This window comes from Mauremys reevesii, linkage group 1 (assembly GCF_016161935.1).
Source record: "Mauremys reevesii isolate NIE-2019 linkage group 1, ASM1616193v1, whole genome shotgun sequence".
Classification (NCBI taxonomy): Eukaryota; Metazoa; Chordata; order Testudines; family Geoemydidae; genus Mauremys; species Mauremys reevesii.
Genome location: NC_052623.1, coordinates 361,010,871 through 361,031,709, shown reverse-complemented (window position 1 = coordinate 361,031,709; position 20,839 = coordinate 361,010,871). Strand labels below are relative to the sequence as shown.

General features: G+C 45.3%; 1 protein-coding gene across 1 annotated transcript in view; it reads left to right on the top strand.

Moving 5' to 3' along the window:
* Positions 1-788: 788 nt before the first annotated feature.
* The window catches only part of SHANK3 (SH3 and multiple ankyrin repeat domains 3), a 653,367-nt gene continuing 633,316 nt past the window's right edge, over positions 789-20,839 (top strand). Inside the window, exons 1-2 of the mRNA XM_039498975.1 lie at positions 789-848; positions 954-1,151. Of these exons, the coding sequence (XP_039354909.1) occupies positions 789-848; positions 954-1,151 (258 nt within the window). The remainder of the gene's footprint in view (positions 849-953; positions 1,152-20,839) is intronic.

Genomic DNA, 20,839 nt, shown 5'->3' with positions numbered 1-20,839 from the left:
GGGGCTGGTACCTCAGGCCCGGGGTTGGGAGGAGGGTTGGGAAGCAGTGCAGGAGGAGCTGGTACCTCAGGCCCGGGGCGGGAGGAGGGGTTGGGAAGCAGTGCAGAAGGAGCTGGTACCTCAGGCTGGTGGGGGGCGAGCTTGGGAAGCAGTGCAGGAGGGGCTGGTACCTCAGGCTGGCGGGGGGTAGAGGGGGTTGGGAAGCAGTGCAGGAGGGGCTGGTACTTCAGGCTGGTGGGGGGGGTTGGGAAGCAGTGCAGGAGGGGCTGGTACCTCAGGCTGGCAGGGGTAGAGGGGTTGGGAAGCAGTGCAGGAGGGGCTGTTACCTCAGGCTCGCAGGGGGTAGAGGGGTTGGGAAGCAGTGCAGGAGGGGCTGGTACCTCAGGCTGGCGGGGGGTGGGGTGGGAAGCAGTGCAGGAGGGGCTGGTACTTCAGGCTGGCGGGGGGTAGGGGGGTTGGGAAGTGGTGCAGGAGGGGCTGGTACCTCAGGCTGGTGGGGCGGGGGGAAGCAGTGCAGGAGGGGCTGGTACCTCAGGCTGGCGGGGGGTAGGGGGGGTTGGGAAGTGGTGCAGGAGAGGCTGGTACCTCAGGCTAGGCTCAGGGTGGGTCAGTGAGAAGGAGCCATTTTGGGGGTAGATTAGTGGGGAAATCCTTCCTGGTGTCTGAGAGATATGAGCTGACATTTGAGGTCTGCACAGGGCCTGGGGGTCTTGGGCCAGTGGCATAGGGAAGGCGGCAACCTCTCTTGTTGTGGGGGGAGGAGCTGGGGGAATTGCCCCTGTTTAGAAATGGGAGACTCAGTGACCCAGCATGGACAGGGAGCACAGTGCGCAGGCCAGAGACAGCATGTATGTCCGGGGGGAAATGGGAAGGTGGGTCTGGCTCAGCTCCAGAGTCGGCCTGAGGTGAAGAGATCTACCAAGCTGCTGACCTGGCTCCGACTGTACTGACAGAGACAAGAGGGGTTTATAAACCCCCCATACAAGAGCCTGTCAGTGGCAGGGAGCTACTCCCGTTCACCCTCAGAGGCTGCCAGAGATGTCAGGGGGTTCACTCCACCCCCAGGCCTCCATAGCCTGCCAGAGAAGAAAGATTTCCCAACAGAGAGAATTCATAGTAAAAACCGTGATAAAACCTGGGAAGACGCAAAGGTAATGCGTGTGAGTGGGAGGGCTTGGGCCCTTGGGGTGCAAGGGCAGGGGGGAGAGAGTGTGTGAGTGAGAGAGAGAGAGAGAGAGGGAAGGTTTGGGTTTCTGCATTTCTTGGGTATGTGTTGGGGCTGGAGCAGGAAGGCCATCTGCTACTATCGGATACTTTGGCTACAGTCAAGATTATTGCAGAGTTTGGCCCTAGAGCAGTGGTTTTTAACCTTTTTTCATTTGCAAACCCCTAAAATTTTTGAATGGAGTTGTGGACCTCTTTGGAAATCTTAGACATTCTGCAGACCTCCAGGGGTCCGCAGACCACAGGCTGAAAATCACTGCCCTAGATAATTATAGTCTCTGAAAACTGTGGAGGCGTAGCCACCACATTGTGTATATGTCCATGTGACATTTTATGCATATTATGTATGAGGTCATTTAAATATCTGCAACTAATTTGAATACAACTGTAAAATCTGTTTGTTTTTTAAATTGTGTGGATTGAGTGCTCTTGCAGTCCCAGTGAATGAAATTCTCTGTTTGTCTACAGTGCACAGTAGCACAAGCTTCCTGCATATTCTGCTTTGCCAGCATTTTTTACCACTGATGTGGGAAACACTTCCTCTAGGGATAGCCAGGAGAGTTCAGTTTCCATGGCTTGTGAAGTTCTTGGCCTCTCACCCCAGCCAGCCAAATAGTGCCAAGCATGGCGATAAGTTTATGCTTTGAGAGCTGGAACTGGGACACACCAACCTCAGATAGGGGCTATCAAGCATCCATTTGATGGGAACAATTTCTAATCCCTATTGAGTTTTCTGGTTTCACACTGGTGACCAGAAAGCAAAAGGCTCTGAAGTTCTTTAGTGACATTTCAAGGTACCGAGTCCCTAATGAGAACTAATGTTACAGTTTCAGGAGTGAAGCTTGCTTTCTGGAAATATAACTTTATCAAATTAAGTTCTGACCTTTTTGAAGTTTGCACGGACAAGCTCTTCTATTCTGCTCACACAAGCAACATCTCCCATATACTGTTGTCTTCTTCAGACAAAGCCTGTAATATGTGCCCAACTCTGTTCTTAAGGGGACAATTAAAATGCATATACTACAAATGCAGCAATAAAACAAATATTAGTACAGTATTCAAATTCACCTCTAAATATGTTTTGCAGTACTGTATAAGATGATTTCAACAACTTTTTCCAGAGCCCTCATATTAATTTATATTTACCTTCTGTTTACGTGGGTCATCAGATGCATAGCACGGACCGTTTTGCTACACGAATAATTGGTGTGGGAGGTTTATTTTATAGTAAACCTCTATAAGAAGCAGCCCATAGAAGGAGACATGTTTTATCACTGGGTTCCACAGCTATTGGTGAGCTGGCAATAAATGCTGGGCATTTGAGTTCCTTGGCGCTGGATGCAAGGTATATTAGAGGCATCATAGGCTATGTGCAGAATTTAACATAAAGTTGATGGGAATTGGCTGAGACCTGGGCAGCATCCACTCTGAATCCCAGCAGCATTCACTGAGCTGGACAAGGGCGGACCCAGCCAGCAATTCCCTGTCCTTGCTAACCATGCTTTGATGGTGTTCAGTTCATTAACCACTTTCTCCTCACTAGGGAGGCTATTGATTCCCTCACTCCCAATTGACCAGGTTCCTCGCTGTCTTTGGCACATCAACAACTTTGAAGTCACCTTTCGTTCTGGGATCTGCCAAACCCACCGTTAGCACCTATGGTGAAAGTTGCTGACACTTTGACAGTTCCCTTTGCATTTTCTGCCTGAGATCAGGCTGAGAGCCAGTTCTGTATTCAGGACATACTAGTCTTTGGGCGTGGAGGCAGCTGTGAGAAAGACAGACTTCTGAGATGACTCAGGCCCTGCAGGGAATTGCCTCCTTATGCAGTTCTGGGCAGATGCTCTAGGGCAGTGGGTCTCCATCACTTCTGTTCTTTTGGACCAGTTTGTAAGATAGAGATCCCCATGCACCTCCTCCTTTCTCAGTCTTCCAGTGCATGTTTTGTGAAATGTTTCATTCTTCAGGCCACAGTTAGAGATCTGTAGGTGACTGGGCTGGAGTTTGAAGGGCTGGAGATACATACTGTAGTGTGCAAGGCTGGTAGCATGGTAAAATGTGTATGTGGGACATGTGCCAACCAAGGAGAACAGAGCCTCTACCAATGTAAGTGAGATTTTCATTAAATGATTTTTCTCACTTCCTGCTGTAGAACGAAGTCTCTGCTTCCTGTCTCTGCATTCCCTATCAAAAGAGGGTATACATTCTCCTTGCTGAGTTGTTAGTTTCATTCTATCTGGTCATGTTTTAACAACTCTGCTTTTATTTCAATGTCCTTGCTTCCTGAATGGAACAGGCAGAGTGAATGATGGACCAGAGAGGACCATGAGGAATGAAGGGAGGGTCAGCAACAGTTCATAAGGAAGGGAGGCTGAGAGAGAGATGGGCTAGAGAGTGCCATAGGAAGGGGCAGGGATCAGATATAACTTATAATAAAATTGGTGAGGAAGGATTTCAGAATAAACAAAGTATAAAGGATTTAATGGGCATATTGTCCTGGAGTTAAATAGTCAAAATCAAGGTTTTCCTTTTTCTTTATGGGCTCTGTTTCTTAACCTTGCTGTGACCTACAGTTCTGGAATCTAACTGTGTTGCTGGAACTCTAAGAAGTTTTTCTCCAACTCTAGGACTTGAATCCCTATCCAAGTCCATTGCAGATGGAGAGGGGTGGACTTCCCAGTCTCTCAGAGAGAAGATTCTTTTAGAATGTCCTGTATCAATTCAGTGTGTACTCACTGGATTCTTTACTGGGGCCTGGTTGTCTATGTACATGAGTTTTTAAACATGTATTCTTGAGATATATTTGAGGAAGAACACATCAGTGTAGCCCTCCCCCTCCTTCTCCAGCTTATGCCTAGAGGACATAGTGAGTGTAATTGAGCCATAATTCAGTGTTACTGGAGAAAAAACCTGAGCCATAATGTGGGAAGCAGCGTTGCAGCTCTATATTACAGCCATCTCCAGGGGAGATTATTTTTATTAAAATCTGGGTTGATGGCAAACGCTGAGATTAACTTCATTTTTAATGTATGGTTCCCCATGGATCCATCTGAAAAGAGGCTTTTAATGGTCCCCAAGTAATGCCCAGCAGGTCTGTGATGTAAGACCCTGCTCACTGGAGATGCCCAGATCCAATGCATGTTCAAAATTAATTGTCAACATTTCTAAAAAACCCAAACATACCAGCCCCTAAGTAAAGAGGGCTGGCTCAAGCAAGCCATATTATCAGAAACGTTCATTAAACATAAGCAAAACAACAGCCTTCCTTCCCCATGAACCTCTTCCTCCTCTGGCATGAACACAGAATATGCAAAGAGTGAATTGGGAGATGGAAACCTCACTTCCAGAGAAAGGAACTTCCCCACCTCCTGGGAATTTAGCACAGAATTGTAGGAACTAGGAAAGTAAAATCCTCTAAAGCTCACATCTGGTCCATCTTCCTTGGAACGATGGAGGGAAGGGCAGGATTGTGCTTTGCCCACAGTCTGTTATCCAGCACTTTGCTTGCTCTACTTTTACATGTCCCAAGTGAAGGGGTGTTCTCTCTGCTACCCTTTGGAGGCAGTTACACAGCCTAGGGCACTGGTTCTCAACCTTTCCAGACTACTGTACCCCTTTCAGGAGTCTGTTTTTAGCCCTGGGCAGCAGGGCTTGGGCTTCAGCTTCAGCATGTATCTTAGCTTCGTGGGGCCTCTGCTTTTTACCCCTTAATGCCAGCCCTGCACTTGCGACCATAAACCCATCCTGTGACCCCATAGGGACTGCCACACTTCGAGAAACACTGATATAGTATACAGAGTGGGATAACAAGTCATTGTTTGTACTGACTTCGCTAGTTCTTTTTATGTAACCTGTTGTAAAACCAGGGAAATATCTAGATGAGTTGATGTACCCCTGGAAGACCTCTGCATACCTCCAGGGATAAGCGTACCCCAGGTTGAGAACCACTGGCCTCCGGGACTTGCAGCCATCAAAGGTTTCCTGATTTTACTTGCACATATTTGTTTTTTGAGGCCTGTTCTCCACACAGAAACTGCAGCAATTTAACTAAATTGGTTTCTAAATTGTTTTTGTTACATTTGTGCAATCCAATTAAAAATGGGCTAAGCTGTCCCCAAATCAGATGATATTAGAATGAAATAAGAGGGTCTACACACAAACTTGCATTGGTTTAACTAAATTGGTCTAAAAACTGATTTAAATTAAACTGGTGCAACTTCTGTGTGTACATAAAGCTTAAGAGTGTCTACACACAGGAGTTACAAACTTATACCAGTATAGACCAGGCCTTAGTTATCACTCTCCCCTTCTTTGCAGCTGTTTATGGGTGAAGTTGGAAAACAATTTCCATTACAACACTCCTATTTTTACATACGTTTCCTAAACACTCCTCTTCTGAGACAATTTCTATGCTTTTTCTCTCTGGCCTTTTCCCCCTCAATTGTGTTTGGTGATATGAGTCTGGACAAATATGCTCTTTCTTTGGCTGAGTATCACTATTTTTCCTTTTAAACAAAAAACAACTAAAATTTTTCTAAGCTTTGAGATTCAGATTTTGGGCTATATCCAAGGAGTGCACTGTGCATTTCAGGAAGGAGCACGTAAAAAAGAGACTATAAGCTTGATCTGGCTCTGCACTGGAATGGTCCCTTGGTGTAACTTAGAGTAGCTTAAGCGCTGATCTGGCTTCCAGTGCCCCATGGCTCTTTATACTTGGCCTTATTTCCAATGCTGGCAATGGCAGAGTGGGATACAGGGCTGGCCGTACCATGAGGCGAACTGAGGCGGCCCCCTCAGGTGCCAGACTGTGGGGGGGCGCCACTAGGACCCAGAGTGTAGAAAATTGTGTCTGCTGCTGGTGCGTATGTATTCTCTCTGCTCTAGATGCACAGAGATGGTGGAGTGCTGTGCTGGAGGAAGGAGGGCACAAGTAGGGTGATCAAATAGCACGTGTGAAAAATCAGGATGGGGGTGGGGGGTAATAGGCACCTATATACAGGGCCGGCTCCGGGCACCAGCTAAGGAAGCAGGTGCTTGGGGCGGCCAATTCAAAGGGGCAGCATTCCAGCTGCTATTGGGGCGGCATGTCCGGGTCTTCGGCGGCGGGTCCCTCAGTCCCTCTCGGAGCAAAGGACCTGCCGCCGAATTGCCACTGAAGAGTGGAGCTGTGCGATCGCGCTGCTGCAGCTTTTTTTTTTCCGCTTGGGGCGGCAGAAAACCTGGAGCTGGCCCTGCCTATATAAGACAAAGCCCTCCAAAATTGGGACTGTCCCTATAAAATCGAGACATCTGGGCACAAGAGACATAACAGGCAGGCAGGAGAAAAGGTGAGAGGGAATAACAGAAAGCAGCAGGAGCTGCAGGGAGAGAGAGGGGAGGAGCCTCTTATGTACCTCTCTAGCACCCCCAGGAGCCTGGACTGATTCACACCAGCTTCTCAGAGAGCTTCCTGTTTCCTGCTGCTTCCCTGAACCCACCTGAGGCAAACAGGCAGTCAACTGAAGTAGTAGGAGCCAGTAAGGCCCTTAAGATGATGATATCGTCCCTCACTCAGGCCTGATACCAGCCCGCTTATTTGTCCCCTTCAACTGAGTGTTGAGAGCCACTCTAGCTGGCACAGAACAGCAGTCATGAGTGAAAGAAGAAAACGCCCCTCTGGGGCAGCACTCAGAAAAAGAAAGAAAGCAAAGGAAGCTTTTCTATCTAAGCAGGAAGGAGCTCTCCTGAGATACATAGACACAAATGTTCATGGTGAGCCTTCCGGCCCCAGTGAGGATGTGAGTGGTGAGGAGATGCCTGATCTTCCAGTTAGTCATATTGCAGGTGACCTGGCAGCTACTGCAGCATCTATATCTCCATCTCAGATGGATGTAACCATGCACATTCCTGAAGAAAAGTGTAGATCAGAGAAGTGTGGTGGAGGTGCAAGAAACAGCTGCTGCTGAGTTTAGTTCCTTAAGTCTAGATGATCCAGGACTGTGGACCCACTTGAGCAGTAGCCTGGGGGACTTCCTTGTACTGCCTGGGCCACAGCAAGTGAAAAACTTCATGTTCCCCAAAGACAATGAAAATAGAAGTTTCCATCCAACACATTACTGGTGTGAAATCCCCAATGGTGACAAAGTAGAGAGGCCATGGCTTATGTACTCAAAAACCCAGAATGCTGCATAGTGTTTTTGTTGCAAACTCTTCCAGTCTAATATTCCAGACAGATTGGGTTCTACAGGAACAAAGTACTGGAAAAATCTGGCTAGAAATCTGGCATTCCATGAGAAGGCAGCAAATCACCACAGAGCATTCCATAGGTGGAAAGAGCTTAAAATGAGACTAAGGTTAAAGGCCACCATAGATGATCAGCATCAAGAGAAGATTGCATCAGAGTCTCTTTACTGGCAAAATGTTCTGAAAATGCTCATTGCCATTGTCAGAATGCTTGCTGCCCAAAACCTAGCACTGTGTGGCATTTCAGATCAGCTGTATGTGCCAAACAGTGGAAACTTCCTTAACATTGTGGAGCTGATGGCTGAGTTTGATGCTGTACTCCAGGATCATCTAAGAAGAGTCACCACCCAAGAAATGTACACACACCACTACCTTGGAAAAACCATTCAAAATGAGATCATACAGTTACTGGCAACAAAAGTCAAACAGAAGATTGTGGCAGATCTGAAGTCAGCAAGATATTACCCTGTTATTCTGGACTGCACACCTGACATCAGCCATATGGAACAAATGACCTTAATGGTGCGTTTTGTAACAACAACAGAACCTAGTGAAAATGTCCCTGCAGTGGTGACTGTCAGAGAGCATTTTCTAGAATTTATTGATATTGATGATACTGCAGGAGCTGGTATGACAAATGTGCTTCTTAAACAGCTGGAAGATACAGGAATTGCGATCAAGGCTACGATAATGGTGCCAACATGAGAAGAAAGAACAGAGGAGTGCAGACACGGATCCAAGAGTTAAACCCTTGAGCTTTTTTTGTCCCAAGCAGTTCTCATTCATTGAACTTGGTGGTCAGTGATGCAGCATCAGCTTCTAGTGAGGCTGATGAATTTTTTAATGTAATTCAAAGCATCTATGTATTTTTCTCTGCATCAATTCATCAATGGCAAATTTTGAAGCAACATCTGGGAACATCCTCTCTGACACTGAAATCACTGAGTGCCACATGATGGGAAAGTCGAGTGGAGGCGATAAAGTCTATCAAATGCCAAATTGGGAAGCTAGATGATGCCCTAGTTGCCATTATGGAGGATAATGCTATGACAGGAAGTGTTCATGAGAGAACAGTGGCAGAGGGAAATGGAATCACCAAAAACATACAGAACTTCAAATTTCTGTGTGGCTTAGTGTTGTGGCATGACTTACTGTTTGAAATAAATGTTGACCTTGATATATCTGAAGCAATGGAACAACTGGACAAAGCAAAGTCATACCTACAGTCTTATGGTCAGATGAGGCATTTCAAAATGTTCTGAAGAGTGCACAGAAATTGGCAGAGGAACTTCACACTGAAGCTATTTTCCCACCCATTCAAGAATACAAGAGTCACCGAAGAAGAAGACATTTTGATTATGAGGCACAGGATAATCTCATAAGAAACCCCAAACAACAATTCAAAGTTGAATTCTTTAACCAGGTGCTAGATTGTGCAGTACAGTCAGTTGAAGAACATTTCATGCAGCTCAAGGAACACAGCAGTATATTTGGGATGTTGTATGATATTCCAAAACTCCTCACTATACCTGAAGAAGACCTACACCAGCAATGCAGGGCACTAGAGACAGTGTTGACACATGATGACATGCACAATATTGATGTGAGTGATTTAGGTGATGAACTGAAAGTCATTTCAAGACACATTTCAACGGGATCAACTCCAAAGGCTGTTCTGGAATATATGTGCACAAATAAGATGAACACCCTCTTTCCAAATGCTTTTGTCGCTCTGCGCATACTTCTAACACTCCCTGTAACAGTTGCGAGTGGAGAACGCAGCTTCTCCAAGCTGAAGTTAATAAAAAACACATCTACGCTCCACAACAACACAGGAGAGGCTGGTCGGCCTTGCAACCATCTCAATAGAGCATGAGCTGGCCCAGACTGTGGACCTTCAGGAAGCAGTTCAAATCTTTGCAACCAAGAAGGTACGGAAAGCACCACTTTGATTATTCAAACAGATAAAAATGCCAGTGTTTACTATGCAGACAAGAAAAGTTACATTTCCTGTTCAGGCGTTTGAAGAAGTGAGCTGCAGCTCACGAAAGCTCATGCTAAAATAAATTTGTTAGTCTTTAAGGTGCCACAAGTACTCCTGTTCTTTTTGAAAGTTAAGTGTTACTTAAAATTTTTGAACAAGGCATTTTAAGTTATTAGTTCTCCTTTATTGTGGTAGGTAGCAGAGCAGTACCATGAGAGGAGCAGAACAGGAAGAAGGCAGAATTGAGACCTTTCAAAGTTTTGGCCCAAGCAAGGAGGCATGGGGGCGTCATTTGAGCTCCTCGCCTCAGGTGCCAAAATGTTGTGGGCCAGCCCTGGTGGGATAGCTTAGTGATTCTCTGAGGTGAGCCTTCCATGGTAGGCCTCACCAGCTTTAAGTCTTGTATCTTCCAGCAGTGAGGTGCAAAGCAGTCGCACCTCAAGGGGGAGACATTATACAACTGTAGTGCTGCCTCAATACAATTTTGCATTTAATACATACCATGCCTAGTTCTCTTAATAGTTCCTCCCTCTTCAAGTGATTGCACATGTCCATTCTGTTTCAGGTGTGCGCGCTCCCAGTGCACTGAAGCTGAATAACTTTTTCCCATAGCGGTACCTACTGGGGCAGCGCATGTGCTTTCTACATGCTCATGCTGACAGCTAATTGCATAAAGGGGCGGAGCTGTCCCGACTCTCCCTCAGTTCATTCTCACTGCTGTGGTTGCTAGTCAGAGCCTGTGTGGATTATGACACTTTCCCCTTTTCACTAAAAGAAAAGTTTACCTCAAATTGTTGCTGTATATAGTTAGCTAATTCGCTTTAGTGTAGTTATAGTTAGTAGTACTTGTTTTTAGATAAATGTGGTTTTTTTTGTTTTTGTTTTGAGCATATGACACTCAGTACTGGGACATGCCGAAGTCCTGGTGTTTAAATGCTGTTCCGGCTGTAATAACTCTCTGCCAGTCAGTGATCCTCACTCCTGTTGTTTGGGAAAAGGACACTGTCAAGGTTCCTCCCCCACTCTGAACTTTAGGGTACAGATGTGGGGACCTGCATGGACACGTCTAAGCTTAATTACTAGCTTAGATCTGGTAACACTGCCACCATCCAGAAATTTCAGTATCTGGATCACTTTCTGTCCCCCCAAAACCTTCCCCTCCCTGGGAAGCCTTGACAGGCTTTTTCACGAAGTTCCTGGTGAACACCAATCCAACCCCTTGGATCTTAACACAAGGAGAATTTAACCATCCCCCCTCCCTTCCCCCACCAATTCCTGGTGAGTCCAGATCCAGTCCCCTTGGATCTTAACACAAGGAAAAAATCAATCAGGTTTTTAAAAAGAAAGCTTTTAATTAAAAAAAGAAAGGTAAAAATTATCTCTGTAAAATCAGATGGAAAATACTTTACAGGGTAATCAGATTCATATAGCCCAGAGGAACCCCCTCTATCCTTAGATTCAAAGTTACAGCAAACAGAGGTAAAATCCTCTCAGCAAAAAGGAACATTTACAAGTTGAGAAAACAAAAATAAGACTAACATGCCTTGGCTGGCTATTACTTACAAGTTTGAAACATGAGAGACTGATTCAGAAAGATTTGGAGAGCCTGGATTGATGTCTGGTCCCTCTTAGTCCCAAGAGCGAACAACCCCCAAAACAAAGAGCACAAACAAAAGACTTCCCTCCACCAAGATTTGAAAGTATCTTGTCCCCTTATTGGTCCTCTGGTCAGGTGTCAGCCAGGTTTACTGAGCTTCTTCACCCTTTACAGGTAAAAGAGACATTAACCCTTAACTATCTGGTTATGACAGACACATTAGGCAAAAGTGCCCTATATGCAGCGGGTTTAAATCCAGGACTAAAAAGTCTAGGGAGGTTGAGGTTGGCACGCTTGGTGCCTCCCACCCTTGGAACCTAGTTGCGTGAGGTAATATCTTCTATTGGACCAACTTCTGTTGGTGAGGGAGACAAGCTTTTGAGCTTACACAGAGCTTTTCTTCAGATCTGGAAAAGGTAACCAGAGTATCACAGCTAAATACAAGGTAGAAAGATTGTTATGGATACGGGGTTAACATGTATTGCAAGAAACCACTTAAAATGAAATGGGCAATTGACATCTCTGCATCACAGGAGGTGTCTGTCAGTGTAAATTCAATAGTGATCAGATTTGTGGACAACAGTGCAGTTGGAGCGGTAACAAACAGACAGGTGAGGAGAATCAAACTACAAAGTGAGCTAAAGAGAGAGAACATGAGTTTATAGTGGGGTGGTTTCAGTGCTGATAAAATGAAAGAAAGAGGAAGTAGTCCAAATGCAAAATGGGAGGTTGTTAGTAAGCAGCAACACTCACTGCAATAAAGCAAATGTGTTTTCATCTTTCCCCACAGTAATGTCCTAACATTAATTTTTCATATAACCAAGCATTACAGTTGCTACAGGGAAAGTAGAATTGAGATTGAGAGATGAGGTGTCCCCAAGAGGGGCTCAGCCCGCAATAAGGAAGTTTGAGAACTATGTCTGCAGATGTCTACAGAATTTCTCTGTTAATAATGTTTTCAGCTGTGTTTTGTTTTTAACTTACTGGATTGTAATTACCAGGATTGCTCTTTTAAAAAAAAAATTGGTACCATATTTGCTATTACTGAACTTTTGGTATCTCCCAGTTCTCTGACTTTTCAAAAATAATTGTCAGTGTTCAGTAAGTATGCTGGCTAATTCTAGTGAAACCTCAGAATGAATGTTTGCTGGGCCATATGATCTGTCCACATTTTCAAGTATTCTTGAGTGTGCTGTTTGGCCTCAGTTGAGCAAAATTCTGAAACACACTGAAATAAGTGGGATTTAAGCATGTGTTTATGTGTTTCTCTGTGACAAGGTGATGTCATGGTTATGGGACTAGCCTAGGACTTGGGAAACCTGGTTTCAATTCTCTGCTGCACTGCAGAGTTCCTATGTGATCTTGGGCAAAAAAGGGTGGGATCCATAAAGTACTTAGTTGCCTCAGTCCCATTTTCAGTCACCACTGCGACCCACAAAACTCCTGCTTGTGCCTAACCCTGTAGATGCCGAAACTCACCTGGACCCCAAGTTTTTGCAGTAAAAGTTTCCTATGTTTCAACCTTGCAGCACATGCACTGTTGCCTCACTCTGGGTGCCTCAGTGCCTATCTCCTGCCTGAGCCCCAGAAAGCGCCATTAATGGGGAGAAGACAGGAACGTCTTTTCTTACATTGCATGTGGGGCCTGCTCCTTACGCCACACAAGAACAGCTCTGAGGCTGGAAGGGACTCCCTCATAACCCTTAGCTCAGGGGTTAGAGCACTCATTGGGGATGTGGGAGACTACCAGTTCAAATCCTCCCTCAGCCCGATGTGGAGAAGGGATAGAACAGGGCCCTGCTGCCTCTCAGGTAAGTGCCCTAAGCATTGGGCTAGAGAATAGCCTGCTATGGGTCTCCTCAATCTCTCAGATCAAAGTTGTTCCACTTTAATTATTTAACAGAATAATTCAAGAGTAATTGGGCCAGGGAAAGAGTAAGACTGACTCTAGTGGTTAGGGCTCTCTGTGAGGGGGTGGGACTTAGCCAGCGGCGTCTCCAGGCACCAGCGCGCCAAGCGTGTGCCTTGGACGGCAGACAGGCAGCCTTTGGCGACTTGCCTCCGGGAGGTCTGCTGGTCCCATGGATTCGGCAGCAATTCAGCGGCAGGTACACCGAAGCTGCGGGACTGCTGGACCTCCCACAGGCGGGCCGCCGAATCCGTGGGACCGGGGACCTCCCGCAGGCGCGCCACCGAAAGCAGCCTGCCTGCCGTGCTTGTGGCAGCAAAAAAGCTAGAGCTGCCCCTGGACTTAGCACCCCACCAGCATCTCCCACTGGCTACATTAGGCAGCTCCCCACCTAGTGTACTGGCTTTGTGCATTGCGTTGCAAGGCACTGTCTCTCCCCATTCATTGTATGAGAGCCTAGGCGCCTCACAGGTTTGTGCTGTCCTAAGTGCAAAAAATGCAATGCTGAAGTCCCTTTGGTGGATCAGGGCCTTAGCCTGTCAGACACACATCCACAAAGCTATTGATGCTCCAGACTTCCATTGAAATGAGTGGTGGTTAGGAGCTTAAGTACCTTTGTGGGTCTATGCCTCCGTGCCTCCATTCCTACTCTATAGAATGGGGATGATATTCATAGAATCATAGAATATTTAGGTTAGAAGGGACCTCAGGAGGTATCTAGTCCAATCCCCTGCTCAAAGCAGGGCCAATCCCAACTAAATCATCCCAGCCAGGGCTTTGTCAAGCCGAGCCTCAAAAACCACTAAGGAAGGAGATTCCACCACCTCCCCAAGTAACTCATTCCAGTGCTTCACCACCCTCCTAGTGAAATAGTGTTTCCCAATATCCAACCTAGACCTCCCCCACTGCAACTTGAGACCATTACTCCTTGTTCTGTCATCTGCCACCACTGAGAACAGTTTAGCTCCATCTTCTTTGGAACCTCCCTTCAGGTAGTTGAAAGCAGTTATCAAATCCCCCCTTACCCTTCTCTTCTGCAGACTAAATTATCCCAGTTCCTTCAGCCTCTCCTCATAAGTCATGTGCTCCAGCCCCCTAATCATTTTTGTTGCCCTCCGCTGGACTCTCTCCAATTTGTCCACATCCCTTCTGTAGTGGGGGGACCAAAACTGGACACAGTACTCCAGGTGTGGTCTCACCAGTGTCGAATAGAGGGGAATAATCACTTCCCTCGATCTACTGGCAATGCTTCTACTAATACAGCCCAATATGCCGTTGTCATTCTTGGCAGCAAGAGCACACTGCTGACTCATATCCAGCTTCTCATCCACTGTAACCCCTAGATCCTTTTCTGCAGAACTGCTTCCTAGCCACTCAGTCCCCAGCCTGTAGCAGTGCATGGGATTCTTCCTTCCTAAGTGCAGGACTCTGTATTTGTCCTTTTTGAACCTCATCAGATTTCTTTTGGCCCAAATCCTCCAATTCGTCTAGCTCACTCTGGACCCTATCCCTACCCTCCAGCGTAGCTACCTCTCCCCCGAGCTTAGTGTCATCTGCGAACTTACTGAGGGTGCAATTAATCCCATCATCCAGATCATTAATGAAGATGTTGAACAAAACCGGCCCCAGGACCAACCCCTGGGGCACGCGGCTTGATACCGGCTGCCAGCTAGACATTGAGCCATTGATCACTACCTGTTGAGCCTGACAATCTAGCTAGATTTCTATCCACCTGATAGTCCATTCATCCAATCCATACTTTTTTAACTTGCTGGCAAGAATACAGTGGGAGACCGTATCAAAAGCTTTGCTAAAGTCAAGATATATCACATCCACCGCTTTCGCCATATCCACAAAAACAGTTATCTCATCATAGAAGACAATCAGGTTGGTCAGGCATGACTTGCCCTTGGTAAATCCATGTTGACTGTTCCTGATCACCTTCCTCTCCTCCAAGTGCTTCAAAATGGATTCCTTGAGGACCTGCTCCAGGATTTTGCCAGGAACTGAAGTGAGGCTGACCGGTCTGTAGTTCCCCGGGTTCTCTTTCTTCCTTTTTTAAAATATGGGCACTACATTAGCCTTTTTCCAATCGTCTGGGAGTGTTGTGAAGATAAAACACATTAAAAATTGTGAAGTTCTTTGAGATCCACTGATGAAAAACACTATAGAAGAGCTAGGTTTTATTGTTGTTATAATCAGAGCCTTTATGACTGTATTTACAAAGTCTTTGTTACTTGCTAAGCCCAATAATTTTTCGTGTTAAAATCTGGATAAATCTTAAAAAGTAACTGAATGTTTTAAAAATATTCAGCATTCATTTCACCTACCATGTGTTTATGTTCCAATTTTCTTTTTCCAGTTTCTTTGCCCCCATTTTCCCTCCCTTTGTTATTGGTAAGAACCTCTTCTTATTACTCTTATAGCCTTTGGCAGGATTGACTCATTCTGCTTTATTGCTGTCCTCATCTCTCCCCTGCAATATATCAAAGTTAACCATAGATTTCAAACTGATTAAGCTTTCCATGGTCAGTGACCATTTTTATACCTGAGAAGCACAACTCCATGGGTACATTAGAGAGTTGCAGTTTTTATCTAATACAATTGCCCATTTTTAGCCCATTACATTTCCAACATTCTTAGTGCCAGGGCACGTTCAGTCCATCCCTTTCCTTTAACTGTTGTGTTTAGAGTTCAAGGTTTCTAGCTTGAAGTTGCCACCAAAGTCATTGCATCATGACCACGGATCCTACAAATCTGTTTGCCATGGAAAAATGTGGAATTTGCATTTTTACAGAGAATCTTTAGGTTTTACATTTTGTGAAAAAAATATATATATATACAGCAGAACCCTATTTATCTGAGCCTCCATTATCCGGCTCTCTATGTTAACCGAACCACCAGCCCCTTGGGGATGACAGTGGCAGAGGTCGGGCTGTGAGCCCTAGGCGGCTGGTGGTTTGATTAATATGGAGAGCCAGATAATGGAGGCTCAGATAAATGGGGTTCTGCTGTATATCAATAAAACTTTGTGTTCAACTGATACTTATATGTATTGTGGCTAGGGAAACTAAAGTTGAGCGTTTCATTTTAATCGTGGAAAAACATGGATTTTAATTTTTTTTTATTAGAGAATTTTGTTTTTTTTTTGTCTCAGAAAACTAGGATCCCTGATCATGACCTAGGCCCTTCATACTCTGTAGCTAGTTTGACTTGCATTCTGTGGCAGGCTCTTTGGTTCCACAGCATTCCAGAGCAACAGACTGGAAATTGTGTGGCAGCTTCAGAACAAATTTAAAATGGAATTTCTTTGGTAAGTGGTTGTAGATGTGTATTCCACTCAGGTGTTTGTGTCAGATGCACTGAGAGCTGGAGACTTTCTTCCTGCAGCAGTATCCTCTAGGGCAGTGCACACATCATGCGTCTCCTTGTGGCCTCTTCAGAGGCTATATAAGGGCAACAATGCCCCATCCCTACTCAGTTCTTTCTTACTGCCAGTGGCCTAAGTCTGATCTCCCCATGTGGGTTCTGTCTTCACAGTTCGTTTTCTGTGTCACAGCTACTTGATGAATTTTTTTAGTGTAAGTAGTTAGTAGAAGTTAGTACCAGTAATGTAGTGTGGATTAGTTGATTTTAGTAGGTTATGCAGTGTTTTTATCTAATTCTTTTTTGAACCCTAATATACTTTTGGACTTCACAACATCTCCTGGCAATGAGTTCCACAGGTTAGCTGTGTGTTGTGTGAAAAAGTACTTTCTTATGTTTGTTTTAAACTTAATGCCCGTTAATTTTATTTGGTGACCCCTGGTTCATGTGTTAGGTGAAAGAGTAAATAATACTCCCTTATTCACTTTTTCAACAGCATTCACGGTTTTATAGACCTCTATCATATACTCCCCTTAGTCATCTCTTTTCTAAGCTGACCAGTCACAGTCTTTTTAATCTCTCCTCATATGTCAGCTGTTCCATACCCCTAATAATTTTCGTTGCCCTTCTCTGTACCTTCACCAATTCTATCTTTTTTTTTGAGATGGGGTGACCAGAACTGCATGCATTAGTCAAGATGTGGGCGTACCATGGATTTATATAGTGGCATTATGATATTTACTGTCTTATTATCTATCCATTTCCTAGTGGTTCCTAACATTGTTCGCTTTTTTGACTGCTGCTGTATATTGAGTAGATGTTTTCAGAGAACTATCTATGATGACTCTAAAATCTCTTTCTTGAGTGCTAGTTTAGACCCCATCATTTTGTCTGTATGGTTGTAATTATGTTTTCCTGTGTGCATTATTTTGCAGTTACCAACACTGAATTTCATCTGCCATTTTCTTGCCCAGTCGCCCAGTTTTGAGAAATCCCCTGGTAACTCTTTGTAGTCTGCTTTGGACTTAACTGTCTTGAGTAATTTTGTATCATCTGCAAACTTGCCACCTGTTTACTCTTTTTTCCAAATCCTTTATGAATATGTTAAACAGCACTGATTCCAGTATAGATCATTGGGGGACCTCATTATTTACCTCTCTCCATTGTATAAACTACCATTTATTCCTACTCTTTGTTTTCTGTCTTTTAACCACATACTGATCCATGAAAGGATTTGCCCTCTTATCTCATGACTGCCTACTTTGCTTAAGAGTGTTTGGTGAGGGGTCTTGTCAAAGACTTTCTGAAAGTCCTAGTACACTATATCGACTGGATCGTCCGTGTCCACCTGTTTTTTGAACCCTTCAAAGAATTCTAATAGATTGGTGAGGGATGATTTACCTTTACAAAAGCTGTGCTGACTCTTTCCCATCAAATTGTGTTACATAACACAAGAACATAAGAACATAAGAACGGCCGTACTGGGACAGACCAAAGGTCTTTCTAGCCCAGTATCTTGTCTACCGACAGTGGCCAATGACAAGTGCCCCAGAGGGAGTGAACCTAACAGGTAATGATCAGGTGATCTCTCTCCTGCCATCCATCTCCACCCTCTGACAAACAGAGTCTAGGAACACCATTCCTACCCCATCCTGGCTAATAGCCATTAATGGACTTAACCTCCATGAATTTATCCAGTTCTCTTTTAAACCCTGTTATAGTCCTGGCCTTCACAACCTACTCAGACAAGGAGTTCCACAAGTTGACTGTGCGCTGTGTGAAGAAGAACTTCCTTTTATTTGTTTTAAACCTGCTGCCCATTAATTTCATTTGGTGACCCCTAGTTCTTGTATTATGGGAATAAGTAAATAACTTTTCCTTATCTACTTTCTCCACATCACTCATGATTTTATATACCTCTATCATATCCCGCCTTAGTCTCCTCTTTTCCAAGCTGAAAAGTCCTAGCCTCTTTAATCTCTTCTCATAAGAGATGTTAATCTATGTGTCTGATAATTCTGTTCTTTATTATAGTTTCAACCACTTTGCCTGGTACTGAAGTTAGGCTTACTGGTCTGTAATTGCCAGAATCGCCTCTGGAGCCTTTTTAAAAAATCTGCATTACATTAGCTATCGTCCAGTCATCTGGTAGAAGAGACTTGTTTAAGCAATAGGTCACATATCACAGTTAGTTGTTCTGCAAACCTCCCCCATTGACACCTGAATCTGGGACAGTTCCTCAGATTTGTTACCTAAATAGAATGGCTCAGGTGTGGGATCTTCCTCAGATCCTCTGTAGTGAAGACTGATGCAAAGAATTCATTTAGTTTTTGCACAATGGCCTTGTTTTCCTTGAGTGCACCTTTAGCACCTCGATCGTCCAGTGGCCACATTGATTGTTTGCAGGCTTCCTGCTTCTGATGTACTTAAAATAAATTTCCTGTTAGATTTTGTGTCTTTTGCTGGTTGCTCTTCATTCTTTTTTGTCCTGCCTAATTATGCTCCTTTCTATTTTCCTTTGTAGGATTTCACTTCCAATTTTTAAAGGATGCCTTTTTGCCTCCAACTTCCATTTTTATTCTGTTGTTTTAGCCATGGTTTCATTTTTTCAGTCCTCTTACTATTTTTTTTATTTGGGTTATGGCACTCCTAGAACCCCATATTCACTACTGACATATAATTATGATATGTTTCATACAAAGCATGCCGTGTAAGATATCATATGAAAAGTCATGATCTGCTGAAAGCAATTGTTCTGTCCAAATGTGTATATCATTAGTGTGTATCAAGTTATGAGATTTTGCTGCGTGGTTGTTACTGAAATATGTTGTAAGTTTGCATACAAAGAAAGCAAACCACTCAAAGGAGGGTACTCAGGACTGAGTGTACTCAATGACTATTAACAAGCAGGGGAATTGTAATCAGGGGATTTACAATTCAAGGACAGTTATGGAAGCACCCACACTGGGGGGATTGCTCAACTGGGCAACTCAGGGAAGCCCTCCAGGACCTGCCAAGACAAGTGTCTTCTAGGCACAGGGACTATAAATATAGAAGAGGGAACAGTGGCCGCATGGCTTGGCCGACTCCCTCCACAACTCAACACCTGGAAACGTGTCTGGAAGGGGGAAGATTGTCCAGGGTTGGAGGAGAATTCCAGCCTGTGTACTGAAGATCTGTAACCTTCTTGTACTATCAGGGTGAGGCACTGCTTGATTCAAATTCTGTTTAGTTTACAGAGCTTAGATTGTGCACGTACTTTTATTTTCTTTGGTAACCATCTCTATCCTTTTATGCCTAAATCTATCTTTCTGTAGTTAATTAACCTGTTTTATGGTTTACTTAAAACTGTGTGTTTTGGTTGAAGTGCTTGAGATATCTGCTCAGGAACAAGAGCTGGTGCATTTCCTCTCCACTTCGAGGAAGGCCCCTCACAGTTAGTTTGAGCCTTGTGTTATTAAATCATCTCCATGTAGTTTGCAGGCATTTCACTCTTGTGACTGTTCTTTTTAATTTCCATTTAACAAGCCTCTTCATTTGTGTAGTTCCCCTTTATGAAGATAAAAGCTGCTGTGGTGAGTTTCTTTGGTATTTTCTCCCCTCCAAGGATGTTAAATGCAGGGCCGGTGCAACCATTTAGGCAACCTAGGCGGTTGCCTAGGGCACTGGCATTTGGGGGGTGCCATTTTCTTCGGCAGCGACCACGGCGGCTGGATCTTCAGCCACCCCGGTCGCCGCCGGCATTTAGGCGTAGGGAGCTGGGCAGGGGAGCGCGGGGAGGGCCGCCTGCAGCAAGTAAGGTGTGGGGGGACGGCATGCAGGGGAACTCCCCGCCCCAGCTCACCCCTGCCCTACCTCCTCCCCAAGCATGCTGTGACTGCTTCACTTCTCCCGCCTCCCAGGCTTGCGCTGCCTAAGCTGATTGGCGCCGCAAGCCTGGGAGGCGGGAGAAGTGAAGCAGTTCACCCCTGCCCCGCCTCCTCCCCGAGCACGCTGTGGCTGCTTCACTTCTCCCGCCTCCCAGGCTTGCGGCGCCAATCAGCTTAGGTGCCGCAAGCCTGCGAGCTGGGAGAAGTGAAGCAGCAACAGCGTGCTCATGCTCGTGCGCGGAGCAGGGGTGAGCTGGGGCGGGGGGGTGCCTCAGGGTGGAGGGTGGGGAGTTGCCGTAAAGGGGGCACCTCAGGATGGAGGGGGGGAGCTGCCACAAAGAGGGGGGGCGCCTCAGGGTGGGGGTGCGAGGGGTGGGGAGGGTGCAAGGTGGAAGTTTCGCCTAGGGCGCGAAACATCCTTGCACTGGCCCTGGTTAAATGTAGTTATGTTATGTTCTCTATTACTGATCAGTTCAGCTATATTCATCTCTTGGACCAGATCCTGTGCACCATGTAGGCCTAAATCAAGAACTGCCTCTCCCCTTGTGGGTTCCAGGACTAGCTGCTTCAAGAAGCAGTCATAAATGGTGTCTAGAAATGTTATGTAGAGCTCTGCCTCCTTTTTCAAGACCTCTCTTCCCAATGGTTAAAGACCTTTCTGGGTTCCT